Source organism: Strix uralensis, chromosome 18 (genome assembly GCF_047716275.1).
Source record: "Strix uralensis isolate ZFMK-TIS-50842 chromosome 18, bStrUra1, whole genome shotgun sequence".
Lineage (NCBI taxonomy): Eukaryota > Metazoa > Chordata > Aves > Strigiformes > Strigidae > Strix > Strix uralensis.
This window is the reverse complement of record NC_133989.1, coordinates 722,830-750,719: the sequence shown is the minus strand read 5'-3', so window position 1 is coordinate 750,719 and position 27,890 is coordinate 722,830. Positions and strand designations below refer to the sequence as shown.

Genomic DNA, 27,890 nt, shown 5'->3' with positions numbered 1-27,890 from the left:
TTCAACGACACCCTCTTTATTCAAAAATAGATATCTATGAGACATTTCAGAATATACTGCTGTCACAAATGGCAGCCTATATGTCTAAATTAATTCCTAAATCAATTCATATACAGATTTAAGCTTTTGTTAAAAAAAGACACACCTTGGGGAAATCTGTTTAACTTTGAGAGAATGTCACCCAGTTCACCAGATGCCCTTTGCCCAAAAGAGTGAAACAAATAAAATTAAAAACCACAAGACTTCATTTAAATTAAGCAAAATAAAACACACACATATATTTGGAAAAAAAAAATCAAAACATTTCAATTAAAAAAAACCCAAAACATACCACTCTCTCACAGAAGATTTGCCCAAAACAACAGCGCAAGATGTCAACACATTTGTCTACATAATTTTTTCTATGACAGCTTTTTTGTTCTATAATGGATACACATTCAATCAATGGTCAAAACAATTATTGGTTGAAACAGCCTCTGGGTAACTCCATGAGCTGGGACAGGATAGAAATGAGTCTTTTGGTTTGGGTTTTCGAGGTTTGGTGGGGTTTTTGTTTTTCATTTTTGGCAAAAGCAGAGAGAATGTACAGTGCTTTATCTAAGCAATGTTTGGACCATAAAAGGCTGTACAATCAAACCAATTCACGGAAAGAAGCGTTCTGCCACTGGAAAACTTCCTGTAAACTAAAGAGAAAAACACATTTCTTGGCTGGGCAGTAAGGGTGCAAGGAGGTTTAAAAAAAGGACAAAATGAAGTGCCAGTAAGAAAAGGACGTGAGCTTCTTAACAACCTAATGACCAAAAAATGCTGTATTATTTGTTTAACTGAATGCTGAATAGGCGACTGAATACCCTGTAAAATAAATTAACGAGGACGCAGAACAAGCGTTGCCTTTCTGTAGGTTTCCTCTCATGTCTTTGACAACAGCAGCTTAAGACTATAGGGAGGCACAAACACAGCACATCAACTAACTGCAGCCTTTGTGTTACAAAACCTGCATTATCAGATCAAGTGTTTCCAGAAACCTTTTCTAGTGAGAGGTGCTAAATTTAAACAGAATTGTTATCCAAATTGGAATGGTTTTCAGTGATCAGAGTCCAGCTTGTCAGAGTCAACACACAAACCGAAATGTAACTACATCCACGGCAGCCGAAACGGTAGCTAGCAACCTAAGGGAACTAAGAGTACTGTAAATTGGCTTTTTTTTTTTTTTTTTTTACTTTTTCCAATTATAAAAATCAACTCACAATAATCTGTGACACAAAATTAAGTACATCCTTCTAATATCTACATGCATGGACATGGTACATGTGCATACAGGATATGTGCATATATATGGGTCTATTTTCTATATAAATAAATATTTATACCACATTTAACTTCTGTGCATCAAAGAACTTCACTAAAGCTATGGAGAGAATTTATAGAATAGTATTTTCAATGTAACCATCCTGAGCGTAGATCTGACAGTGCCTGCCACAGGGATGTCAACAGCTGCAATACACCATTCCAACCCCTCAGCTTCTGTGACCAGCTGATTTCGTATAATGAAGAGGAAAAATGTGGTATAAATCTAAGGTAGCTAGAACAAAATTTACTTCCACTCTCATTTAGGTAATATCCAGTTCTGCATTGCTCAGCAGAGTGTAAATTATGAAGCGCGCTCTAATTCACAAAGAAAAGCTGCTTATTTTTATTGCCTGTGGTGAGTTTCAATTTACGTACATGCCAAATGGGAACTCTCTCCGTGTCAGTCCCCGGCAGCACGAGGAACTGTAGACTGAGGGAAGATATTTCTCTGTACCATTGCTCAGTAGATGCCACCTCCTTACGCTGCCGTGGCGCAGCACCTGCACACACACGTCCCTGCGAAGCCCACCAGCCTCTCTACTGCTCTCAGAGATGAGGTTCAGAAACCCAGCTACAACGGACCAGACTCGTTCAGAAATAATACGATACTTTTACAGAGGAAAAACGTCGTATGGTCAAACTTCCTTTGAAAACTTTCCAGGTGTGTATGTACATGATTCTCATGACTTTTGTGGGGGTAACAAGTGCTAAGAGCAAACAGCAACTAAAGAGTATGGAAAAAATATGAGAAAAGTTTGCCTATATGGACTACCCCCACTCCCTTCAGAGCTCACAAAAACTCGCTCTTCTTCCTCCCCTCACCATGAGCCAGTGTACGCAGAGAGAGGGTGAGCACGAGCAGCCAAGAGGTTGAAAGCAGGGTCTGCGAGTTCCTTCCTACCGTAGATCTTGGAAGACTGGCTTTCCAGTCAACACCAGAGTCTTCTCACTTCTGCTGGTAATCACGGAAACGGGGGGACACCATTTGCTCTAGTCTGTTGAAAAGAGGTCACCAGCAGACGGCAGAGGCGCCAGACCTCCCGTGACATTGGGCAGCAGGGACAGGTCCGGCAGGCTCTGGATGTGGGACTTCAGCTCCTTGCGGACCTGGGTTACCCGAGCAAGCTTCTGTTTGTACTCCTAGGGAAGAGACAAGAGAAGGGAGATTAAGCACAGGTTAATTAGCAGTGCTTTTAGCGAAGCCCAGAGCGTTTTCCAGCTGAGGATTCTGAGGCGCTGGCTCGCTGGTGGCGGCACACGCAGTCACCTGCACCCCAATTCCCAGCCCGTCCCCAGGCCTTGGCATCCCCAAACCACTAACCCTGCCCTGGGTCACTTCAACAGAAGCTGCGCAAAGTGCCCCCAGAGGGGCCTGGCAGAGTCTTTGGGAAGTGTCCCCAGGCAGTGGCTCTGCCCTGGTCCCCCTGCCAGCGCGGGCAGGGCGCTCCCCACAGCCCTCCCCTGGCAGGCAGCCGGCCGAGCCACACCAGGGCTGCTACTAGCACCAGGCTGCTAAACACTCTTTGGGTTCTTGTTTGAGGTTCGTTGTTTTTTGGTTTTTTCCAAACTTGATCAGTTTTGAATATTCGGATAATCCAATTTTCCCTTTCAAATCACTAAATCAAAACCAAGTTTTGGTTGTGAAATCGGCCCTCCCCCGTGAGTTGTTGGACAGCTCATGCCAGCAACCACAGCAGCTGTGCCACGAGACCGCCACGCTCACAACCGCCACAGAAACGTGTGGGAGCACGAGGTGGCGACCGGAGAAAGACACATCCACACTGGGGAGAAACCAAGCTAAATACAGACACTAACACTTCCAGAATTTTATTACAAAGGGAGAAAAACAGTAAGTTAAACACCCCTGAAGAGGAAACTTGCAAGTAGTTTTCACAAATGAGGTCCAGATTGAGCATTAAAAGCCCAGTAAGGAACATCTATCCACCTTCAGAAATCTCCACAACCTAAGAGACAGCAGATAGCAGTGACTAGTGTTTCATAACGAGCAGACAGAGGAAGAGTCTGGACCCTGAAAATGAAAGAAAGAGTCGTACCTTGTTAAATTATGTTTAGAGGCCATTTAAGAGCAGACAACACATATCCAAGTTATCTAATACAGAAGCTCAATTAAAGAATAATGTTTATGTAATTTTCAAAGTTTTGTGATTCTAAGTGGTTATGTAACAGTCATAGAAGACAGCTACTTAAGTAACAAAACCCAGTATCACATCGTTTCTTTTGGAATGCACCAGTCTTCACCCAGCTGCGCGTGGCATATTTTTCATGGAATCTCCAGAATGCAGGAAACAAGAAAGAAAGAAAAGTAAGAAAAATCATACACAGAATAGTCTTCCATACACTCAGTTGTAATACTAAGTTAATTTTCATTTCTTAATTACTTGGCAAAGAGAACACTTTACCAGAGAACAGAAATTTATCTTTGAAGATCAAATAAAACTAGACACACATTTAATCTAAACATCTTTCTGAAGAGTTTACAACTTTAATCCAGTCTTTCTAACCTTCTCAATGATGGAAATTCTCTTCACCTTCTCCAAATATCAAAGTGCAGCAGCTCCTGCGGGTTTACAAGCAATGAGTTTACACTCTGTGTTTCATTACTTTGAATTAGAACGGCAAGAGCAGCAGTCAACTGCAACAACTCAGAACACGCCTCCGCCCGGAACAGCTATGTAAATATATTCCATAAATTTCCTGCCAGCACCAAATAAGAATGTCCTTTAAAAGCCTATTTCAAACTTAAATCCTCTTATGAGTCTCAGTGAGTTAAGGAGCCACCATAACCAAACACTTCTGTTAACGTACACAGGATATATACTGAAATAATCAAGTTCAAACAAAAACTCTACCAGCTTCATAAACCACAGTGTACTGTTCTCAAGCCTAGAGGAGAACAACAACAAAAAACCTCAGGAGAAGGTGCCCCCATTAATTTAGGATTGTGAGGATTTGTTTTGTTTTAATGGAAGACAAAGAATCAGGATCAAAATAAGAATGCACCCCACATCCCTAGTCATACCATTTCGGGAAATACTTAAATAGGGAAACAAGTCAAGAAAGTCACGTTATGAAGACGGAGAACAAAACCAGGAACACCCCAGATTTTTAAGGAGGAATACAGAACAAAAGCAGATAAAGAGGAAAGCCATGGCAGTACCACATCCTGACTGGGGAGGTGGCACACGGGGAGCTCTGCTCAAGGCCGGCACGTCACGGATAACACGAGGCAGGGAGACAGCAGAACACCAGCTCCTGCCCATAGATACAGGCAGCAAAAATATTTATTGTATTATTGTATTCCAAATGCTCACAGATAGAAGGTGGAAGAGGCTGGACTCAGACTGCTTTCTGATGCCCCCAGAAGACTGTCTTAAAAAAAATAAATTTAAAAAAAAAATCATCATTCAGGACATTGCCAAGGAGTGATGGATATCAAGTCAGGAAAGAAAGGGCAGTGCTTCCTCCAGAATGCCAAACTCTGCCAAGACTGAATATCGGCTTTTTTTTTCTCTAGTAATTTTTACTAAAGATAGGAAAGAAATCAAGAAGAGTAAGGCAGCTGGCAAGTCCTCCAAGTCTGATAAATGGGTAGAAGGTGCAAATTCCAAGCATAAGCCAAGAAAATACCTCAAATACTACTTGAATTGCCAAGATCCACGCACAAGAATTCTGTAGAAAGGGGTACAACACAGCGTCTACCTTCACGGGAAGACTGAGGTCCTGCCACCATCAGGGCAAGGCTGACAAGAGGACCAGGACACGCTACTTCTAGTGGGCACCTGGGATGAGGACACAATGGTTTTTCAGCTGAAGACCACTTGTGTGACTATTACAATTGTATTAGATCCAAACAATATCTGCTTCCTGATATTTAGGGGACTGAGAATCTTTCCAGAGCCTTGCTTGATAGCCCAGCTCTGAGAAAACACAACAACAAATGAAGAACCACTCAGATGTATGCAAACAGTATTTCTGTTCTGGTTTTTTTGCTATGGCAAATATACAGACTTAGGAGCAATTCCTCCACACATTAACAGCAGCAACCTGTTCCCAGATTCCCAGTTAACAGCTTCAAACTTTTAGGAAAATATTGCTCTTAACACACCCCCAGTTTCAGGGATACTCTACACTGAGAGCTACATGGAGAATTCTAAGTAACCCCACCTTACTAGTAGGTTAATGCAGGCATCAACTAGTCCACACAAAAGTTTTTGTTAAAGCAGTGAGGCCTAAGTCCTATCTGTTAGGGGGAAAAAAAAAAAAAAGGAGGAAAAAAGTACTCGCAAGGAAAAGGCAGCAATAGCCCCAAAACCATTTACAACTTCCAGGTTCAGGGGCTTTTCCTTTTCCACAAACCAAGTTGTGGCCATATTCTGCAACGTAGGACTCTGGAAGCAGGTTTTATGGGAAACCATGTTTTTCATGTAGCCCGTGACATGCTTTGAAACTGCACCTTGCACATTTCTGCATAAGGTCCCTCCATTCTGTAAAACTGAAAAAATATGAAGTGCACTTGAAAGAAACCGCTGCTGTCTGAGGTCTTAGTTTGTACTTCATGTGTCTAGCTAATTGCCTCGCTCCATAGCAGGCTTTCATTAAGATTAATAGTATTTGGATGCTATTTGCTTTTTTTAGACAAAATAATGAGATCTTTGCTGTAAGCAGGAGTTTCAGGATGATACAGCGAAAACTGGCGCTGTGCCACACGAATGCCTTTGCTAATCACCATTCCCTTTCAGTATGCGGCATTCTACAGCCACAGCGGCCAAGTGAATTAGATACTCAGCCCCTGAAAGAAATGCAAAATCAGAATTAACCACCACCGAACGAACCCGACAGAAGTGTTTCATTCAAAAGCAGCCTTGCTTGAACATTATAAACCTGACTGTAATCGGCGTGACAGGAAATTCCTTCTGAGGGCTGCTGCACGGTTTGCTTCACCTTGTCGAGCTCCGCAGCACGGACTTTGTTTTATTTCAGCTTACAATTTGCCCTGGACACTTCATTCCTGTGCTGGGTCAAGCAGTAACATGCTGTAAGTCATCACAGCAGTTGCATCTACTCAAAAACATCTAGTTAGGCATTAATGAGAATTTGGAAAGTGCCTAGGAAGAGCAGCCAGTCAGGCCTGGTTTTGGTATGCCAGAGCTTCAGCCAGAGGTCCGGAAGCAGAAGACCACAGAAGTCAGGGCAAAAATGCACCAAGGCTCGGCAGAAATTTGAAAACAGTATGTAGTGAAGTGAGTTTGACAGTAATCTGTTTATATGGTTGTGTAAAATCTCTATTTAAAATTGTTAAATATACAACACTAGTACAGCAGGTTGATCAGGTTTTCCTTTGCTTTTGCCACTTGCCACTGAACCTACGCAGAGTACTGTAAAACTCACTCATTAAAACTCGTTAGAATAAGCATGTTCACACGCCTGACAGCGTGTCTGTAAGAAATGACCAATATGAGAGGCACTGGGTGAAAATTAACAAAAATAACACCTTTTTAAAGCCAGGAGAATGAAGTTCCTGCTTAGCAAGTAAGCGAAGAGCATGTGTGAGCCCTGACAAAACACATCACACATCAGAACAGTAACGGGTTGGTTTGTTGGTTTCGGGGTTTCCCCAGCCCAAGGTTTTTCCTTATTATCTAAGAAAGCATGAATTATTACTAATCAATACTTCCAGTGTATATACACCTAGAGGACAACCCAACTTTTTTTTTTTAGCACATACAATTTGCTAGATAACATTGAAGAAAGCCCACTGCTGGATCTCAGTTTCGTGCTCCAGAACAAGCCCGTACAGACGGTGCCCGGCTCACTCCACCTCCTGCCCCGCTATTCCTTCGGGCCTGTTCAGCAGCAGTTCAAAATTCCCCTTCTCCAACGGAAGTGTGCCACGTGCACCAGCACTTTTCTCCTGCCTTCAAACCCACCTCTTTCCACATTCTCAAGTGTCACATTTGAATAAACCCCATTTTAAAACCATACCCTACCCTGTATTTTATAAGCCAACCTTCCCCACGCGGCGGTGGGAGGCGCTGGTCAGTGTGCCAGGCAGAATTACCTACAGCTCCACCGGCGGGGGGGAACAGCTTTCTCCACTGCACTTAGAACCACCCAAACCTCACAGAAAGCAAATTTTAAAGAGTCTGTCTGCAACACAGACACGAATTTGCTTTGTAAAGAAACTCTAGAGTCCTAGAAATAAAAGTAGTCTTGGTCAAAAGAAGGCAGCTGACAAACACAAAAATCAGGAAAGAACCAGAAACAAGACATGAATTATCTATAAACTTGCTTATTTCCAGGCAAATTCAACTGAACCCAAGTGAGAGATTAGACACATGTAAGGCCTGATCCAGAACCCAGAGTCCTCTGAAACAGTCTGTCTGGGCTTGCTGGACTAGGACAGGGATGCCACCTTGACAAGGCCTGCAGAGAAGAGCGCAGACAGGCCCGCAGCTGCCCAGTGCCGTGTCCTCACCTCCTGCAGCAGCGCGGCAAATGCCTGGAGGGGTTTTAACAGCCACACAGCCCATAACAGAGAGGGAAACGTCTCCCATTTCATAAGTTCAGCGCAGCAGAACCCACCTCAAAAGCCACATGAAAACAAATGCTCGTGGTGAAGCCAGTTCTCATTTTGCAGCAGCACTAAACCAACAAACCGGAGGTTTTTATACAACACATCTGAAAGATGCAGCCCAGGAATCAGAGCTTGAATGATGTATTTCCTCACAGAGCTTCAGTTCATTTTCATACCTTGAACTTGTTCACAGTCTTGCCCTTTTAAATCTGACAAGGCTTCTTTCTTCCGCGGCATCGTTCATCACGCTTCACCAGAGATGGTATTTCTGCTCTTGGCACAATTACATGCTCTGAAACCATAACCTGTCTCCTTGCTCTCCTCTCTGCTTCGGACAACTTGAAGTTGTCCAACCGAACAGTCAGCCACAGAGGCCTCTGCAGCTGCTGGAGATGCCTCCTCCTCCTCCTCCACTGGCCTCTGCCACCCTGAGAAGCTCTCTCAGAACTGGCCCAGGCTGCCCCCGTACAATGGCAATGCAACCTGGCTTCTGCTGCAACATATCCTTCCCGCAAAAAACACTGGGGGGGAGATGATGTTCATGACAAAAATCAACATTTAGGGCATAAGCAAACAGCTCCACACTCACCTCTCCAAGCATCTTAAGCAAAAGAGTAGTTATACACTGATTCACTTCAGTAAAATGCATAAAGATGTTATATGTTAATATTGGATTATTTTTATTTGCTTTTATTTTTTAATATGATTTCATTTGCAGTACTACTACAATTGTGAATGCCTAAAGTGCTTACAAAGTGAAGAAATTACACCTCTGCATCGTGCGAAGAGACACAGCTGCTGCCTGGAGCCACACACCGCACACCAGAGCCAGACCGGCCGCAGCCTCCGATTATGGCACCGCCACGAGAGCCGTGGCTCTCGCCCCACGCCCCGAGGCACGCGCGGCTCGCAGCTGGAAACGCTGAGGTACCGCCAGTCCCCTCTGCCCTGCTGACCAGCCGCTGAGTTCGACAGCCCCGAGCACGACTCTCAGCCTGGGGGCTCCTGCTCAGGACCCCCTCGCCCTGCCCAGGGCACAGAGCAGACCCCCCTCTGCTGCCCAGCTCCCAGGGCTGTCTCCTGCTGCTTGCACACATGTAAAACACTGACGTTTTTGTTTCCTGGCAGAAAAACTAAAACTTCACCTCTTGTTCCCTGCCTAAACCACTGAAATGAATATACCACAACCCAAGAATTCTCATCTGAGAGGAAAGCAGCAGCCACAAGGGCGTGCCAACAGTGACATGCAACAAAACCTAAGCAGTGGCAGCAACACAGCAATAAATTGTGCATTAACCCACTGAACTAAACCGTATTTCAAGAAAATGTGTAGTGCCGGCAGTCCAGAAAATCTCAGCAGAGATTGTACTTCATCCTTCAGAGATGCACTATCAAAGAGGGTTTGCAAATTCATATGGACACAGCTTTAACCCTTATTAAAGGTGCCTTGAAGCCATGAATATTAAAAACCACCAACATCTAAAAACCCCCACAGCTCTCAGCAGGGTTTTAAGTCATAATTTTTCAGGTGCAGTCAACAATCAGAAAATTTCCCCTAAACTGGACCTTAAATACAGTATGTTCTTTATACAGACATGCACACAAACACACACACGTATTCCTACGTACACACCCCCCACATACACACTGTACTACATATACACACTGTATATACTAGAGCATGTGCCTCATGTCACCTTTTGCAAGCGCAGGTACAGAAGACACCTGGAGGGCACTGGGAAGAACTCGGCATCGCTGCAAATCAACACAAAAATCTGAACAGACATTCTCCTCTCCTCCCCGCCCCTCCGCATTAGATTAAAACAACCCTCCCTCCACTTACTCCCACTCCGCTACTGTCAGTAGTTATTTCAGATGCCCATAAAGCTTCCACACCATTTGCCATTTTCTAGCACTATCTCCACTTGGTTCTTCTCGTCCCATCTATTCAGGTGACGTCATTTTACAGTCACCTGCCAGACCAAAATGGAAACGTTCTCCTGGATATCTCCCCCTACGTTCCAGTTTCACACAAACTGATTCCCTGGATTTTTTGCCCTCGCCTGCTGTGCCCTCAGGAAGAGCACACCGGCTTCAAAAGACAATCCTTCCCCTTGAAGTTCTGCAGACTCAGGTGCTGAAGGACAAAAACCCTCCCCAGCCAATTGTACTCGGTAATTGTAATGGGCAGCAATGGCCAAAAATAACACAAATCAGAGAACTTTCACTGGAAGTTAAATACTCATGTGAGATACGAAGACACCTTATCTCATTCTTAGAGGAACACCAGTTCTTGTTTCTATGCCTGTCTGAAAATGGATTTTATTTCCTGACAGCTATTATCAAAGTCCAGGCCATGGAAGATCATAGAGCAGCTGCAGTACCAAGCCCACAACTTCTGACTGAGATGAAACACCATTTAAAAAGAAATTCAGTGTTCAGATGTTGAACGACAGGATCCACCATACCTTTCAGTAAGTTAATCTAAGGAATATTTACCCTTAGAAACACGTGCCTTGTTACAGGCTGTTCAGTGTCAGCTTTGGTCCAGCTGATTTTGCTCTGCAGCCTATTGCCAGGACTAAAGGAATTCTACCTCCTCCTCCCAAGTGCTTTTAGACTACAATCAAATGATCACAATCTCCCCCTCCTCCCGATAAAGTAATCCTAATTATTACACTTCCAATTTTTTCAATCCGTACCCTAAAAGCAGTTTGTCCATATGTTACAGTCCTCAGGCTCTGTGGCAGCTTTCTCCCTTCCGACTGCCAGTGCCTCTTCACACCAAGTTGTTCCAGCCCCTGCTCACCCAGCCCCTACCAACGCCGAAGCGCGATTCATCGGCCAAAGCCGCCGTTCTCAGCATGTTGTCCCTTCACTAAACAGCTTTTCTGCAACTGATGACAAGAGCTCTATGTCACAGGGTTTTGACATTGCAAAGTATTTTGAGCATTAGCCCACTAGACATAACTACACTGAGTTTATGTAAATGTTTTGAGAATTTGCTGTGTTTCATGCAGGATAGTATTAATAGGATTAGTAAACAACTGTAGCTCTTTAGACCACAAAAGCTGCTTTTCAAAAGATGTAGATTAGCTACTTTCATTGCTATCACAGTGACTTCGCTTTCTGCGTAAATAAAATACAAAAAATATCGAGAGTGATTTCCAAATGAGACATTTCCATATTTTAAAATAAAGCCTTGAGTCATGTTACAATCAGAAACTCCTTTCCCCAACCAGAAGCCTTGGGTGGATTAGAAGAGCAAAGTAAACAATCCATCTTCTATCTAAAAACACCATCTCATCCGAGAGTCAGGAGAAAAAACTCAGACAATAGCACCAAAGATTCTGGAAAGGGAACCCTGAGAGAGCAAAGCATACAACGAGAAGACATGTAAAATTAGATTGTTTCAAGTTATTTTCTTATTTCAGTCTTTGCTTGAGTAACTGTTTTGTTTTTTAATACATTCTTAATTGCTACAAGAATTTCAGATCCTTCTATTAAAACGCTTATTAGCACTACAAAGAAAAATCCAGGCTTCTCAACAACGTTACTGTGAGAACATCAAAGCCTCAAACAAAACTGATGAGCAGATATGACCTGCCATATCTGTAATCAACATCTCCCACTATTTATTAACCCTCTACAACTCAAGAACAATGGAAGGCTTTAATCAGGCAATATCCCTCAGCTAAGATTTGAGATTTGACACGGGTATGAATTGTGCTTTCATGTTAAGCAAGTATTAAAGAGTGGCATTTCCCACAACTCGTTTTAGACTTCTACAGTGCTAAGGCCACCTTGTTTTGGCAGAATGACAAAGATGCTAACCTGAGCAGATATTTTATAACACCATTCTTTAGTTTCCAACGTATTAAAGAACGTGTTTACACTTAACATGGGCAAGCACCGGGTCCTGTTGCCTCAGCAGGATTATTCCTATTAACGAAGTAGCTCAGCCAGTGAACCGCTTCATTTTCAGGATTACATTTTTGCCTCTGCCAGAGTTACAATTTTCAAGTAACATTCCTTACCAAAAGGATATTGGACATGTTGGGAGCGAGCCCAGAGGAGGCCGTGAAGACGATCGGGGGGCTGGAGCACCTCCCCTGTGAGGACAGGCTGAGAGAGTTGGGGGGTTCAGCTGGAGACGAGAAGGCTCCAGGGAGACCTTAGAGCGGCCTCCCAGGACTGAAAGGGGCTACAGGAAAGGGGGGAGGGACTCTTGATCGGGGGGGTAGGGGTAATGGTTTATCAGGACAAGAAGTAACAGGTTTAAACTGACAGAGGGCAGATTTAGATCAGATATAAGAAGAAATTCTCCCCTGTGAGGGTGGTGAGGCCCTGGCACAGGTTGCCCAGAGAAGCTGTGGCTGCCCCCTCCCTGGAAGGGTTCAAGGCCAGGTTGGACGGGGCTTTGAGCAACCTGGGCTAGTGGAAGGTGTCCCTGCCCAGGGCAGGGGGTGGGACTGGATGGGCTTTAAGGTCCCTTCCAACCCAAACCATTCTGCGTTTCTATGATATTTTCCAAAACAAAAACCACCACAACTGTCACATTTCAGCTAATGCATTAGAAACTTAAATTAATGTTGCATTATGAATTTCTTAATTTCCTAACTCAAATTTATGGATTGTTCTGGGATTTTTAAAACATTACTGTGCAGCATTTTACTACCTATTTCTTGCCTTTTTTAAAAAAAAGTAAACAGCAGTATGTCTATCATTTATATATTTTTATATATACACACACACGACGACAGGTGTCCTTCTCTCAGCAAGGAAAAAACCCACCTGATGCACGACTTCCACTAGTATTCAGCAAATAAATCAGGTGCCAAACAGGATTCATTTTATGGCATCTTTCATATCCATGTCTGAAAGTGCCTTTTAATGACTCAGGCATAAGACAGACGCTATGCTTGAAGAAATTCAAGCTAAACAATCTAACAGAATTATTAACTACCCACTCTAATTCTGATGTGGAATCAGCACTTGTCTGGCTGATTTGGAAAACATGTTGCTCTGGAAAAGCAACATGTTCACAGTCACAAGACGTTGAGAAACTCTAATATAAACACACATGGCAAAGAAAACACTCAAAATGTACCTCAGAACAATGTTGCCTAGCTGTCAGAGGATTAGGTTTGTCATGGCAGCAAACAGCCCACATGGCTACAGCAGTGTCTCCTTCCAGAAGATTTTGTCCTCTACAGCAACTCACGTCCCACCCAGCAACAGCTGCTCATAATAACCGGCAGCCGACAGCGCCGAGGAAGCCCTTAATGTGCCGCCAAGGGCCAGTTTAACAGATGGCAGAGTGACATACAACCACAATCATTAATTAAACTTTCAGCACCGCATCTTGGGACTAGCGTGGAAGAACTTCCTTCGAGAAAGAACATTTCAGAGAAATGGCTGGCTGCCGCAGCCTCTGCACTCGCTCCAGGACGTGCAGCTGGTGCTCAGGTCCAGGCAGCCGAGTCTCATTTCACAGTGTCCTGCCCTCCTTGTTCGAGGAGCTACGGCAGGAAACCCAAGTCATGGTCTCTCGCGTCAGCCCCGTTTACACTCCATCACCGAAGCCGTAGGCTGGAGGGGCTGTTGCAGGATGGATACCACAAGATCTTGTTTCAACCCTTGTCAAGCAGGGGCTGGGAAGGCTGATGAGGGGCACCCAACCACAAGGAAAAGAACCACAGAAACACCCCACCAATAAACAAACAGCCCAGCTAATTATGGCAAAGCGAGGCTGGTATTTTGGAAATGGGGATTTCATAAAACAATAGGGTAAATCTGAAGAAACTTTGTTAGGTGAGCCTATTTTTCTGTAAGCTCAGAGTTCTGGGCCATCCACGTCCAGGTGTATTAAAACATACTAGACTGAACATCAGGACAGATTTGCCTTCTCCAGACCTTTTCCACCGCTTTCTTACCCCTGTTTACTCCAAATGTAAAGATAACACCCAGAGTCATCTCCCCGTAGAGGAACACACAGATCAGAGTCGCGCGGGTGCACTGGGTGAGACAACGGGCCTGCCGGCCCCGCCGCAATCAGTACTCACTTCCAGCTTCTTCTCCTTCTCCGTCAGGACATCCTTCTGGTTCTGGGTGTACTCGATCAGCATGCGTGCCAGCTGCCGCCGGTCCTCCAGCTCCGCCGCCAGCCGGCCGTTGTACTCCGCCAGCAACAGGCAGGCTTCGTCCACTGTCTTCGAAAGACGTTCGGCTGCCTCTTTGTCTACAGGCAGAAGTGTTGGGTACTTTAGAGGACAAAGTTTACAACCTTCTGTATCTTGACAGAGGGGCTACAGTTCACCAGCCACACGCACATCTCATTCAGAAATACACTTCTGGCTTGCCCGGAAAAGAGGAGTTCCTATCCCAGGGGATATAAAGGAAAGAGGCAGGACTAACAACCCCAGAACGGTGGGTTTTGGACACTGATGTGATTGATTGCATTTTATTCTTGCAGAGTATCAATAATGGCAGGGGGGTGGATATATAAATCTGTGAAGTTAGTCTCTATCAACAGGTTAAACTAAAACATTAGGCTGTACATTCAGTTAAACGAATCAGGTAGTTTCCACATTTAAACATGGTGTGCACTTTTTAATTCCTCTTTTCTCTGAATAACTCCTCAGTATCAATACAAGCAAACATACGAACTGCACACCAGTCTTCAGAGCTGGACACTGTACGAGCATATTATAAAGGACTAAGTGACAGTTCATAATGAGTTCCAAAATAAAACTACTTCCAGGAACAAAAGCCAAATCAGTTCAACCTGTAAATGCTTCTATTAAGATTATTTTTCAAATACAATTGCAAAAGTCCATTTAAACAAAGGCTGACAGACTAATGGGTGTAGCGAGTTTCCTCTTCCGTAGCAATCAAGGAATACGTGTGTACTCAGCAGAGCCTGATAAAAATATCTAACAGTCAAGGTGTTCAAAATCAAACACATCCATCTGAGAACTCTGGCCCTATTTCCTTTACATTCTTGCAAAATGCTGTTGATACTCTCAAAGCACAAAGCCAAAGAAGTAGAACAAGCTATCTGAGTTTCACCTTCAATTTTACATCACAGGATTGCTACCTATCAATTACCCAAGAGCTACAAAGCAAGGACACAAAAGCAGGAACTCACTCCACTATACATTGTGATTATTTAAAGAAGAAAACACTTTGATTTCCAAGTTATTCTTTGGGCCCATGTTCATACATCTTCCTGTTTCATACCTGTAATTTTCTCCAGTAATGAAACATCTTGAACTTCCTGAGGCAGGGAGGCAATTTTTTGCCGCACTGTTGCGTCTCCTGATGCTGCATTTTCCAGGTCTTGTAGGGCTTTGATCAAATCCTCAGTCTACAAGACAAGTCAGCCAACATTACAACTGGGTAACTTTTATGCCATTTCCCATGGATGTGGCCACTGCATCTGAGGTCACCCACCTTTGAAAGCAACCATTTTTGGAGTATTTTCTTCAAGTAATTTTTAAACTGTTGCTTCCCAACACAGGGAGTATTCACTAAGTTTACAATATCCCAGTGTTCAGGAACTTGCGCATAATTACAGTAGGATCATCTTTTTCAAGACTCCGCAGCAGAAACCTTCTCATTCCAATGAAGAGAATTTAAGAGAAAGCTGAAAAGCACATGACCACACCAGTCTGAGAAACAGCCATCAGCCCTCTGCGCCGCACCAAGCTGGGACGAGAGCTTTTAGCTGAGCATCCCTGACACTTCCTCCCGACCAGCAGGAGTGTACCTGCACCTTTGTGTTCGATTCCAAAGGTGCATTCTGACATAGCAAAAAAAACCCCCAAACCAAACTTGTATCGGTCCAAACCTGTGTCAGATTTCCATCGTTATAAGATTTAGAATTTTGTAACTGGTTACCTACCATAAACTTTGATGACAATGAGAGCTGTCCCTGTTAAAGCAAACTTTCTATTGTCCTGATTCTGCAAAGCCATTGCTATCCCCACTTCGCCCAACTGGCTCTCTGCAGTTTAATTTGCAATCTGCAATTAAACCAGGCTCCACTGTATCTCCTCAACTTCATCTCGCAGCTGGTTTTTATGCACTGAGGAAAAATGTGTCAGTTTAAATGAATACACTCAAGACGTATCCTAGCTTAAAAAGGATGTGGATGGAGACAGCCTTAAGTGGACCTCCCCTGACACACCACGTTTCTTCCCTGCTCAAAAAAATTTTAAAAAAGGAGAAAGAGAGAATCCCAGCCCAGAAAAAAGTGTCATTTCTTTTGTTTTAAAAAATACTGAAGTTTTAGTGGGAGGTTTTTGAAACTGGAACACTAGCCCTGTAAACAACACCACGAATGTTTAAACTACATTTCAATAGTTTGAAAACTAATAAAAACACTGAAAAAAAATTAAATAAATATTTGTTCAATCTGAAAAAGAAGTCCATTACCTAATATTTACTACTTCTTTACAAACTGCTAACGATTTCCAACAGTAACAAAGACAATGCTTATCATCAAGAGAAACCATAAGCTGCAAGGCATCTGGAGGTGAAAACAACAACAAAAAAATCTCACTTATTTCCTTGACAACTGTTATTTATTTTTATTTTTCAACGTTTACAGTCTACCAGATGGGTGGTGGGTTTTTTTATCCTTTTCAAATAGACAGTGGTTTAACATATGTTCATTTTGTAGCCTCAAATGGTCAGAATGACCCCTTATTTCATTCCCACTATTTCCACACCACTAACATGTCAGCCTCAAAATAAAGTCTTCAGAGCTGTTTTTTCTAACCAACTCCATACAAATCTATCAAAGGCTGAGCTTTTTAGTAGCTCATGGAAAGCGATGTCCTACAAAAAAATACATTTTTAACCGTGTTTGGGTTTGGGAGATTACACACTGGTGGTAGAAAAATTTAAAATACGGTCTGTTCTTCCAGCAGCCCTTTGAGTTCTGTTGCTGGCAGCACGACCCAGACCATGGTTGAGACCACCCGAAGCCGCCCAGAAGTGGCACCCTATTTCAGCAGGGAAAGGCTGTTCCATTGCACCCCAGCTGCCTCTCCCCCACTCCCATCCTTTCTCTTGTTGGCAGCTCCACCTTGTGGCACCCAGGCGGGAGGTGCCTCAGCAATATCCCCCCGCGGCCCAGCCCACCTACCAGCAGCGGCCCAGCGCTGGGGTCTTGGGGCGAGTAGCTCCCGGGGTAATCATCATCCTCCTCCTCTTGTATTTGCTGAAAAGTCCGCTTTAAAGACTTCTTCTCCTCTGCAACTGAAGACACACATAAGCAGCTCGTTTGGATGCCAGATCTGCCCACCTTAACTATCTCTACTTCAAGAAAATTGTACCAGATGCTTTGCTGATTAAGCTCTCTAAAGAGAAGGATGACCACGGTTGGACCCCCATGTTGGCATCATATTCCAAACACTCAAATGCAAAACAGCAATAAAAGGTTGACTTTGCCCACACACCGGTACAAGGGTACAGCCTTCACATCGTAGTGTGCGCTGCGTCCGCATTTGTGCCTCCTACACCGAAAGCAGGAGAGGTGAGCAAACGCCCGATTTGTCAATAAATGGCAGGTCTTGAGCCCTGCTCAGATCCTCTGGTTAACACCACGTATGCGGGTGAGGATCTCTACCGGCAGAAATGAAGCACTGATGCTGAGATACCTATGGGCAGAAGAATTTCAAGTTATCTCTTTGCACCAAGTATATGTTCACTGCGGTCCCACAATAACTCAGCAACTGCTGGTTGTTCAGCCTTCCATTCTTCCACCAAAGTAAAGACTCCAGCACAGCTCTGTGAAACCAAAACTCTAAGATGCAACAGCAACAACAGCGACGGGCAGAGCACAAACCCATCTCCAAGCAGGTAACCTGTAATTCTTCAGAAATAAGGGTTTCATAAAGCAAGACAGCTTTGGTTAAATGAGCCTTAGCGTAGCATTCCTTAGCTTGAAAGGGAAGAGACAGTTGATTTAATGAGTCAGAAATCTTAATGCAGCCTTTCAGCCAGTTACAGAACCTTCAGAAGATGACAGATCATTCTTCAGACTTGCCACCAAAATTAGTAAGAGCCTGGATAATTTGTAATAAAGCTGTGGACAGAGTCTTGAGAACATCTCTTCAATGGAATCAAGTTTTGCCGAGATAACGAAGGAGTTATATCCTTTGACTCACAGGGAAATCCAAGATCACTCTTTAAAATTAAATCAGTCTGCCCAATGCTAATGAGGAAGCAAACAGAAAGGTCTGTCTTTAAATGCAGAATTTTGCCTGCCTTGTCCAGTGGGACATAGTCTGAAAACACTTTATTTTAGTGGAAAGAAAGTCAGAGGTGCTGTCCATCCCGCTCGTGTGGGGAAAAAGCCGAAGGATCTTCGTGAGGTAGACACAAACGTGTCGCTGTTAGAGACTTACTCAATGGAAGGCAAAGAGGCCCAGAAAACAGTCACCCTAAACCAAACGGATTTTTGATGTATGCTAAAGCAAAGCTATCCAGGCTAGAAAAAGGTACAGTCTAAGTATTGTAAGTGCACAACTGATGTAAGAGAGCGCTTGATAACCTGACAGGCAGATACCAGATCAACAAGAAAAACCGCGGCTGTCCGCTGCGGTCTGCAAGAGACACGAGTGGAGCTGAACTGCAGACACGCAGATGACAAAACAGCCGAAGAGAGCATTTCAAGCTGTGCCATCAGTATTTATCACTTGTGTGCACTTATAAAGTAATTAACCAACAAAGATAAACAAGGTAATCAATAGAAGAATGCACGACCAGAGTGCGCGAATGAGAACTGGGATTTCAACTGCTGAAGAGCTCTTCCTGCTGTGCTGCCAACTGGCCCGCCACAAGACACGCTACTATGCTTTGCCTACAACTAACAGAGGATTCAGAATTCAGAGAATTTTCCATCTGACCAAGACCAAGCAAGTTTGACTGGAAACCCCCAGAAGAAGGTAGGTGCAGGGACACCTGCAGCCCTGAGCACCAGGCGCTAGCCAGCCTGTCTGGAGAGAGGCCACTCCCCGAGCACACGAATGGCCACTGAAGGGACAAGGTGGCCAGTAGACAAAGGAGCACAAAGGAGGCAGCTTTGAAGTAGCATTTTGGCCATGAGTAGCATGACATACATGGGGACTCTTGCACTTTCTTCCTCTGCACTGGTAAACAGGGGCAGCAGACAACCTCATTGAAGAATCCTAGAAACACCATCTCCATTTCATCAAAACTGAAAAAAAACCCAACCCACACTTATTTTTAAACTCAGGAGCACATAGTGGAAAAGGACCCCCGAAAGAGAACAGGAAGCAAGGCATAAATTAGAACACCCCCTGCCTGGGTAGCTCTCTAAACCTGCTAGCCAGAAGTAATTTAACCACTGCAGTCTACGCTTCTGAGAAAGCCTATCAAATCCAACAAGAGAAGAGGAAAACAAGCATTAAGAGCGTCTAAAACTGACCAGAATTCAACAATGGTACGTAACACATCTTCTGAAACAATCGCGATATCCTTGTCGAATATGGACAGCTTCTTCCAGGAAAACCAAGAGCCCATTCTTGACACGGACATAAAGAAGGCAGAGAAGCCACTACTAGAGATGAAGTCAGCTTTCCTGTTTGGTTCAGGTGTTCTTCACAGCTCAAACTGAACTGCTCCCTGAAAGCCTCCAAAGAGCAAAGCACTTTGTTTCTCCAAAACGACCGACAATTGCTGTCATGACAGCTTTGCAGTGAAACTCCAGGCTGTTGTTATCTTGCTGTTGCAGTGTCCAGAGAGACCTGAGAAGGTATTTCTCCACCAACTTTTCAGTTTCCAAACCATCTCCAGTGGCTTGAGGAAGCTTAGAGTGTCAAAGACCTTAGTGACAAAGCCTGGCAACACAGGACATCTTCCCATCTAGGGTGTTCACCTCTTTGCACCCACCGCTTGACAACTCTTTTCAGAGGGAAACAGGCTTCTTTGATTTGACTCCAGGCTCATACGCAGAGTAAAGAGAAACCGACTGTGGAAGCTGTACACACACATCCAAAAAGGTAACTAGGAGTTTAAAGCTTCCCTCTGTTAAAAACAGTGGGTTTGTGTGGGGGTTTTTTAATCTCAAGGCAATATAAAATTACCTTCTCTCATGAGGACTTGGTTATGTTCATCTCCTCGTTCAAGAAGCAGCCACAGCTCATGGTAAGGAACTCCCCATGCAGACAATGACTTTCACTGGAAGCAACTAGGCAAAGGGTTCTCATGTTTTTAAAAAAACCCAAATAGTCCTTAATTCGCATGAGGATTTATTAGTCTCAGCACAGCTAATCACCTGCCTTTTCCAACAGTTAAGCATACAGTTACACGACAAGTGGCATGAGCAGAAACTTGCAAGGGAAACGTGCAAGGAAACGCCATTTAACGGAGACCGTAGTTCTACAAGAACAGCAAACCTGTAAACAGGGGTTTGTACTTCTCAAGTTCTATAGGTAGTGGTTTTCTTGAAAAGCAGACCAGCTGAGTTTAAGTGGTTTTTTGTGTTGGCAGGGTTACTATCCTCAATCAGCATAACAAAAAAATAAGCCTCCCAAAACTATAACTAAAAAAACCCCCACTTATGTGGGCTTTAGGTTCCAAGCACCAGGGGTTTGGCAACTTGTGCAGGATCCAAGTAAACTCACATGAAAGACACTTTTGGAAAGTGATTTAGGACAAAACATTGAATACAACAACAGACAGACAGCATTCCTAAAAGAAAACAGAAGACCATCACAGAACACCAGAAGACAGAGAAGAACAAAATAAAGAGAAACCCAAAGGCCCCATGCACCCCCCAACTGCTCTGACCCTTTGTTTCTCTGGGGTAGACTATTCACAATTAAGTTCTCGTTACACACAGATTTCCTGGCAGCCTCTCCTAGGCCGAGCGTAACTGGAGTTGATCTGCTCCAGAATGATTCCTAGTCCTTCTCCAGGTGCCTTTATTTCCGTAATTCCTGGAAGCATCCCTGCCTGCTCTCCTCTCCAATGCTTTTCTCTACATTTTAACATGGGGCTGACTTCCTGCGCCAGGATTTGCAATATAAACCCAACCAGAGCAGATGGGCAGCAGTTCAGTTCTGCGTTAGTGTGACACTCCTACATCACAGCACATTCAAGGACTTCCTTCAGCTGCTTATTACAAAGACAATGAAAACATGTCAGCTATATAGGTTATATCACCTAAAGGATTTTACATCAAACCTCTACAGACCCAGTTTTCCCAGGCTTTAAGATAAATGGGTGGTTCTTCTCTTCCCTATTGCTTGTCAAAAGAAACATTCTTATAAAAATGAGGTTAATGAGAAAGCAAATGCAAGCTTAATGAATACAATTAGAGTTAAAAGCATATACGATATCAATACTCAAACCCTCATTTCCACGTAGATGCGTATCTCCTCCAGGAACCCGAAAGACTAAAATACAGTAGTGAGCTGCACCCCTGAGGAAGTCAGCACCAGGGAACGCAATGCTTGGAAAGGGCCGGTGCTCTGCCCCCTCCGCTGCTCTGAAGAGAAAGCTTCATCTTCTGTGCAATCAGCTCTGTTCCACGGCAGGAACGCGGCACGTGCCGCCGACTGAATTGCTACACGTTCACCCAAGGCCTTGCTGCTAATGGAACAAGAAATAAGCTGCACCACTGAAACACAGACCGAGAAGCGTTAACGATGTCTCTCCTCGCCGACGCAGGACTCTGCGCTATTTTGGCAAGTTTCACACCCGTAAGTGGTGCTCCGCAACCGGAGCGGAGCCATCCCCTTCAGCAAGTGGCACCTCCAGCCCATTTTATTTAAGACACTGCGATATGGAGAAGCCGTAGAGAACCGCCTGCATGGGCCCGTTGCCATACCTTCGGCTGAAGGAAACAGTACTCATTATTGTGGCACCAGATACTCTTAAGGAGCTTCAAAATTTTGTTTTAATGGCACAGCCTTGCACCACTCTACAGATCCTGTCACCACCTGTTTCTCAGCTCTGTCTACCTTGGGTGTACACAAAACCAGGAAGTCAGAATGGGTTTGGAGGAGCAGTGTACTATGTTTTTCCATGTTTATGATAAACATTGTATCTGTAAACACAATATATTATTGTCCACCTGTTTGAAAACGAAATAGAGTAACTACAACAAAGCCTTCTGCAACAGAGACAGTCCCCCACCAGAAACTGGACAAATGCCAGTTTATCTTAGAAATCCATAAAAACCCCATGTGAAACCAGCTCTTACCATTAAGAACCTCATTTGAAAACAAGTCAGTCAAAACAAGGAGAAAATCTCAGGAGAACTCTGCTGACTGTTTAAAATTTATTCTCTTGGTTTAAAAATCTCCATTTCTTTTTTACAACAAATTGGCAAGAAGGCAGAAATATTCACACTCCTGAAGAGGCCTGAACTGTTCTCTCAAATAAAAGACACCACAATGACATCTCCAATCACCCAGACAAAAACGAAGTTTCTCGCCAAGCGAAGATGTGCACACAGCAGTTCTTAAAATGTTTGTATTTCTTCATTCAGTTTCCCACAGACAAAGGTCTGTTACATTTTGGAAGGGTTTCGTTTTGTATAAACACGTTTAAGTTGAGAAGACACTCAGCAGCAGTTGGTTGTCAACTCACCAGGACACCCCAGCTGCGTTTCGTGGACACGCGGTATCATTTTGTTAGGATTAAAAGTTAAACACTTGTGAAATATGTATCTAGGTACCTTAAATTAACAGTTTCAAATCCTCAGTTCAACAGGAATTCAGGCATGTAAATCCTGTCCTTTCCTGACAAACAGGTGTCTTATGCATTGCACCCAGACAAGAGAACCACCCCAACACGGGGCAGTCCGTGCAGACCGTACACCTTCCACCCTTCCCCTCTCCCACTGCCCTGAGCAGAGACTCCCTCTGTCCAACACAGAAGAGACAACCCCTTCGCTGAGGTCAGCTGGTTCCCAGCACTTGGGGAAAAAATGCCAAGACCTTCTGAATGTCATACTTCAATTGTGGTAAGTTGGAAGGCCTCTGCTGTAGCTGCTAAAGCACCACCCAGTCATTTTGACTGAAGAAGTATGTGAAAAGCCACAAAACTGCAGCCACAGATATGTGTCTTCAGAGGCACGTCTCATATTAATGCTCATCACAGAGTCATGGAATGGTTTGGGTTGGAAGGGACCTTAAGGCCCATCCAGTCCCACCCCCTGCCCCAGGCAGGGACACCTTCCACTAGCCCAGGTTGCCCAAAGCCCCGTCCAACCTGGCCTTGAACCCTTCCAGGGAGGGGGCAGCCACAGCTTCTCTGGGCAACCTGTGCCAGGGCCTCCCCACCCTCACAGGGAAGAACTTCTGCCTTATATCTAATCTAAATCTGCCTTCTGTCAGTTTAAAACCATTCCCCCTCATCCTATCCCTACCCCCCGATCAAGAGTCCCTCCCCCCTTTCCTGTAGCCCCTTTCAGTCCTGGGAGGCCGCTCTAAGGTCTCCCCAGAGCCTTCTCTTCTCCAGCTGAACCCCCCAACTCTCTCAGCCTGTCCTCACAGGGGAGGTGCTCCAGCTCCCTGAGCATCTTTGTGGCCTCCCCCTGACCTGTTGAAGATATTAACATGTCTTCATATTAATTCTATATTAATTACCAACTCCAGTAGACATATCCTGCTTGTTCTCACCACCTAAGAACAGCAAAAGAGCACTTTACTAATGACTAAGCCAACTCTCACACAAAGCATCGCACCTCTGTGGGGAACAGAGCAAAATTTGGTCAAAGCATCAATGTGATTTTATCTAATTTGAAGACACTGACACTTCCTTTAGCTGTGAAGTGGACAAATATTCCCCAGACCAGAACACTCTTGATTTTCGACCCTCACCTTCCACGGGTTAGGCACCCTACTGCTCCCCACTCTTCATTACTGTACTACCAGTTAAATACTTTCAGATGCTACAGAAGAGGCAGTATCTGCCAAAGCGGTAGAAAAGGACAGTAAACGCAAGAAGCTTACACTCAGTTTCTCACATCTATCTCATGCAGTAACAAGATTATAACCGTGACAGTCTAATGATGTTAAAATGATGCAAAGTTATTGTTTTCCCCAAACGACGTCAGCTGGTATAAGAAAAAAGAGACCAGACGAGCTTTTGGGGATATATTCCAGCCTTCAATTAAAAAGTCCTCACTGAATCATAATAAAATATAGTAACTATGCAAAATAAAACAATTAGTATGAGAGTTAAAGCACTAACAATATTGAAAACAATATTATAATAACCCAGCTGACCACTCTCAGAGCTGTGGAGTGGGACAATTTTAACTCTCAAGGCAGACTCAACAGTTCCCTGCACCCGACTTGTCTTCCCATCAAAAGGCAGCCCTGGAGCGTTCTGTCTGCCTGAGCAGAAGACGACATTACCTTAAGTTAAGCTTATTGCCAGCCACAAGTCACAAGGCAACACACCGGCAAACTGGAACTGCGGGTTTAATGAAAATCAGACTCCTCTCAAGACAATCCTGAAGAATCTCCATGACCAGCTCTGGCAGCCACTCAATTACAGGAGCCAGAGCTCGACTCCTCACAGTACTTTCAATGAAACATGCACCAATTTAAAAAGCAAAATAAATCACACGACTAAAGCAGTATGTGTTTACCTTTAGTTTGGGGGCTATTGGAGTCTTCCATAGAGAGTTTCAGTTGCTGTATGAACTCACTGCCATACACACTCCTTTCTTGCCAGATGTTAAGCAATCGTTCCAAGGGCTTTTTGCAGCCCTCGTCTGCTTCTCTGTTCAAAGATTAGAAAATTGTTATAGTTGAGCTGAAAAACATTCCTTATGTTTTAAGAAAGCATCTTCCAAACTAACAGCTGCATCCATTACAATATTTGCACGTTTGGAGAGAATCTCTTTCATATCATCTGAGACAGACTGTGCAAAACACATTTGTGGTCAATTTTCCCCTTTTATTGGACCAAAGATTGTCTGAAAGTGCCCCACGCTCCCACTCCAAAGTCAGGGCAGCAAAAGTTTTGAAGGAAGAAGCTTGCTATCATTCAGAATTTGCAAGGAGGGTTATAAAATACCCTAAAGTTGACATGTTTACAATTCAGAGTATTAACTTTAAACAGTTGTTTCAGCCAATAACATCCCAATTAAAAAGCAGGTTGTTTGGATCATTAGGCACTTAAATGTACTCACATAGCACACTGAAGTTAGACAGCCCTCCCGAACACGTACCACTAACACACAGAACATTAGAGCTGTTTAGTTGAGGTAACTGGAATTAGTGTGCTATTTAGAGGAAATCTTAACTAAATGATAGTCCATTTTTGATAGGATGGTAGCTGCGCCACATCTTCCCTTTTACATATAAAATTCTTCCTTCCTCTAGCAAGGAAACTAATGATCAGATAACCGTTAAAACCAGCAATACAAAAGAAACCACGCTCCAACCAGAAGACTGACTAGAATCCAGTGACCCAAAGCATCAGCTCTTCTGAAGTCTTCTGACAATGGGGAAGAGCCGTTCGTTATGTGGCTCTAATAAACACATGCACCTGTTCAGCTTCAGTGCCCAGGAACAGATCTGCAAGATCTTTGGTAACAACTAAGTACGTAGAAGCTGCACACACAGAACAAATGTGTAAAGCTGCGAGGGGCCGACTCACACCGAGACAAGTTTGACCAAAGAGAAACATTAACACTAAACACCTCCTAGCCACAGAATCCAATCTCTACCAGAGAGAGAGTACAAGCATCCCCGAGACTTAAAAGCAAAACAAAATCCAATTGAATTCAACCTTGTATAACAAAAGTGCAAATCTAGAGAGAGAAAAGTTGAATACATACATAATACAGCAACATACCTGGCAACATGAGAAAAAGCATCCACAAGAACAGATTCAAATTCCCTAGTAAATTCAGGACCTTTCCTCTTACTGTTCTGGATGACATCGTTTGCTAAATACAGGAAAGTAAGTTTCCTACTCGATTTTGCTGGGAAAGAAAAAAAAAAGAAGGAAGAAAAAAAAAAACCAGAGAGTGAGTTTCCATTTATTTCTCACTTCTTTCACCTGGAATCATTAACATGTTTTCAAAGGTGCTTATAGCTTTTCAGTCTAAAAACAAAGTTCAAAATATTTCCATGTTACCAAGACAAATCAGAGGCCTTCAAGTCAAGTAGTTCTGGATCTCCTTACTTCTGCTTAGGGTTTTTTTCTAACTAATTTATGAAACAAACATGATCTTAATGCTTTTTGTGCACGGTGACTCCTCAAGTCTGAAGCAAGCTGTGTAAGAAATAAATTTTAAGCACATGATTAAAACGCACTGTTCTATCCTACCAGCAAATGAATATAACAATAGACTTATTTTTTCATTAATTAACTTCAGGAAAAAAACTTGGTATAGAACCACTTAATTCAGAGCAGAGTGAAATTGTAGGAGAAAGCTATTGTGGAGACTCAAATATTTTCCAGACAATGCTGTGCCAAAGCAACATTAAATTTCTTCAATATACCATAACTTTTTCCATCTTGACACCATCAATTTCTATTCTCCTACGGCCACAATCGGTGGGACACACCGTTCTCCAGAGTGCGCTGGCTGCAAATACGCACACACGAGGCAGAAAACAAAATCACTTATTTCCACAGCAGGCCGAACTCAGGTCTTTCAGAAGTTCAGACTTAATATGCTACAAATGGCAACTGCAGCGATCACATGAAAGCTACTCCAGCACGGACTTCACGGGCATCGTCCGCTCCAGGGGGCCAAGGCTGCCCAGGACGAGAACCGGGACACCGGCTGGTTTCGCCGCTGCCCCGGGGGACAGGGCACCAGCACTGACACTGGCGGCCTCCCTGAGTTCATTACGAAGCAATTTGAGAAGTTACCACAAGTTAACTTCAGTTACGTTAATCTGCAAGGAGAAAAAGCACAGAATATTTCTGGGTGATACTCCCAAACCGTTCTTACGGATCTCTACAACCGCTTTTACTTTGCTTATCTCCTAAACCCGTAGCACAATTCTGTAATAGATAAGTACCGTGAACCCAAACACAACATTTAAAAGCAAGATCTAAACGCTAAGCAGCCGACAAAGCACTTCGCAGTTAACTTGAGCACACCCTGGGGAAAGCGCTTAGAACATCTTTGTTTTACAGCCAAGCTGCCCGGCCGAGCACCCCCCTCCTCACCGCTTTACCGGCGGCTCCGGCCCGTCTCCCTGCCCGTCCCCTCCACAGCACCGCACACCCCCCCCGCCCACCGGGGCGCGATATTCCCCACAAAGTTCAATAAATATTCACACCGGCAGGGAAACGGCGGCCAGGCTCCCGCGAAACGGGACTGCCGTAGCTCCCGCCTCGCCCACCCGAAGGGGTCCGAGACCGCCGTGAGGAGGAACCGGCCCCTCGCCGGGGTCTGCCTCAGCAGCGGCTCCGCCACCGCGGCCGGGCGGGCGCCCGTTACCGGCTGGCGAAGGGGCGGCCAGAGTGAGCTCCCCCCACCCCTCCGGGGCGCAGCTGCCCGAGGCGGGCCCCGGGGGGCGGCACACCGCCGGGACACCGCCCGAGCCCGCGGCGGCCGATGAGCGGGCCCGCCGGGCCCGCGCCCCGCGTACCTTTGCGGAGCTCCCGGTGCCAGACGGAGACGATGGGCCCTGCGTGCTTGCGGTGGTGGATGAGCCACAGCGAGAGCGTCTGCACGCTCTGCTGGGAGTTGCTCAGCTCCGACAGCTTCTTCTCCAGCGCCGACTCCGAGAAGGAGGACATGGCGGCGGGCCGGCCCGCGCGGGGCTGCTCCGCCCGCGGGGAGGGCGCGACGCCGCCTCACCGACAACCAGCCGCCGCCACAAGATGGCCGCGCGACCTCTGACCCCGCCGCGGCGGGTCGAAGGGCGGCATCGTACGGGTCGCCGGAGGGAGCGGGGGAAGCACCGCTCGGCCGGGCACG

At 44.7% G+C, this 27,890-nt stretch overlaps 1 protein-coding gene across 2 annotated transcripts; it reads right to left on the bottom strand.

Annotated features, from left to right (window-relative positions):
* On the bottom strand, positions 1-27,878 carry RPRD1B (regulation of nuclear pre-mRNA domain containing 1B). Of its 2 annotated transcripts, XM_074888404.1 has the most exons (7): positions 27,559-27,878; positions 25,802-25,931; positions 24,588-24,721; positions 17,100-17,212; positions 15,188-15,314; positions 14,011-14,186; positions 1-2,490 (listed from the first exon to the last, which is right to left on the bottom strand). In XM_074888404.1, the coding sequence occupies exons 1-7, from the start codon at positions 27,707-27,709 to the stop codon at positions 2,341-2,343; spliced, it is 981 nt and encodes a 326-aa protein (XP_074744505.1). In that variant the 5' UTR covers positions 27,710-27,878; the 3' UTR covers positions 1-2,340. The 2 variants fall into 2 exon arrangements, with proteins under 2 accessions (XP_074744505.1, XP_074744506.1); XM_074888405.1 differs by lacking the exons at positions 24,588-24,721; positions 25,802-25,931.
* Positions 27,879-27,890: the final 12 nt, after the last annotated feature.

Excerpts from the sequence above, each read along its gene's own strand:
- RPRD1B (XM_074888404.1), bottom strand. The coding sequence starts at position 27,709 with ATGTCCTCCTTCTCGGAGTCGGCGCTGGAGAAGAAGCTGTCGGAGCTG. Across the intron at positions 15,315-17,099 it reads CCAGCGCTGGGCCGCTGCTG|ACTGAGGATTTGATCAAAGC; the intron begins GTAGGTGGGCTG and ends CTTGTCTTGTAG. Across the intron at positions 14,187-15,187 it reads ATTACTGGAGAAAATTACAG|ACAAAGAGGCAGCCGAACGT; the intron begins GTATGAAACAGG and ends TTCTGCCTGTAG.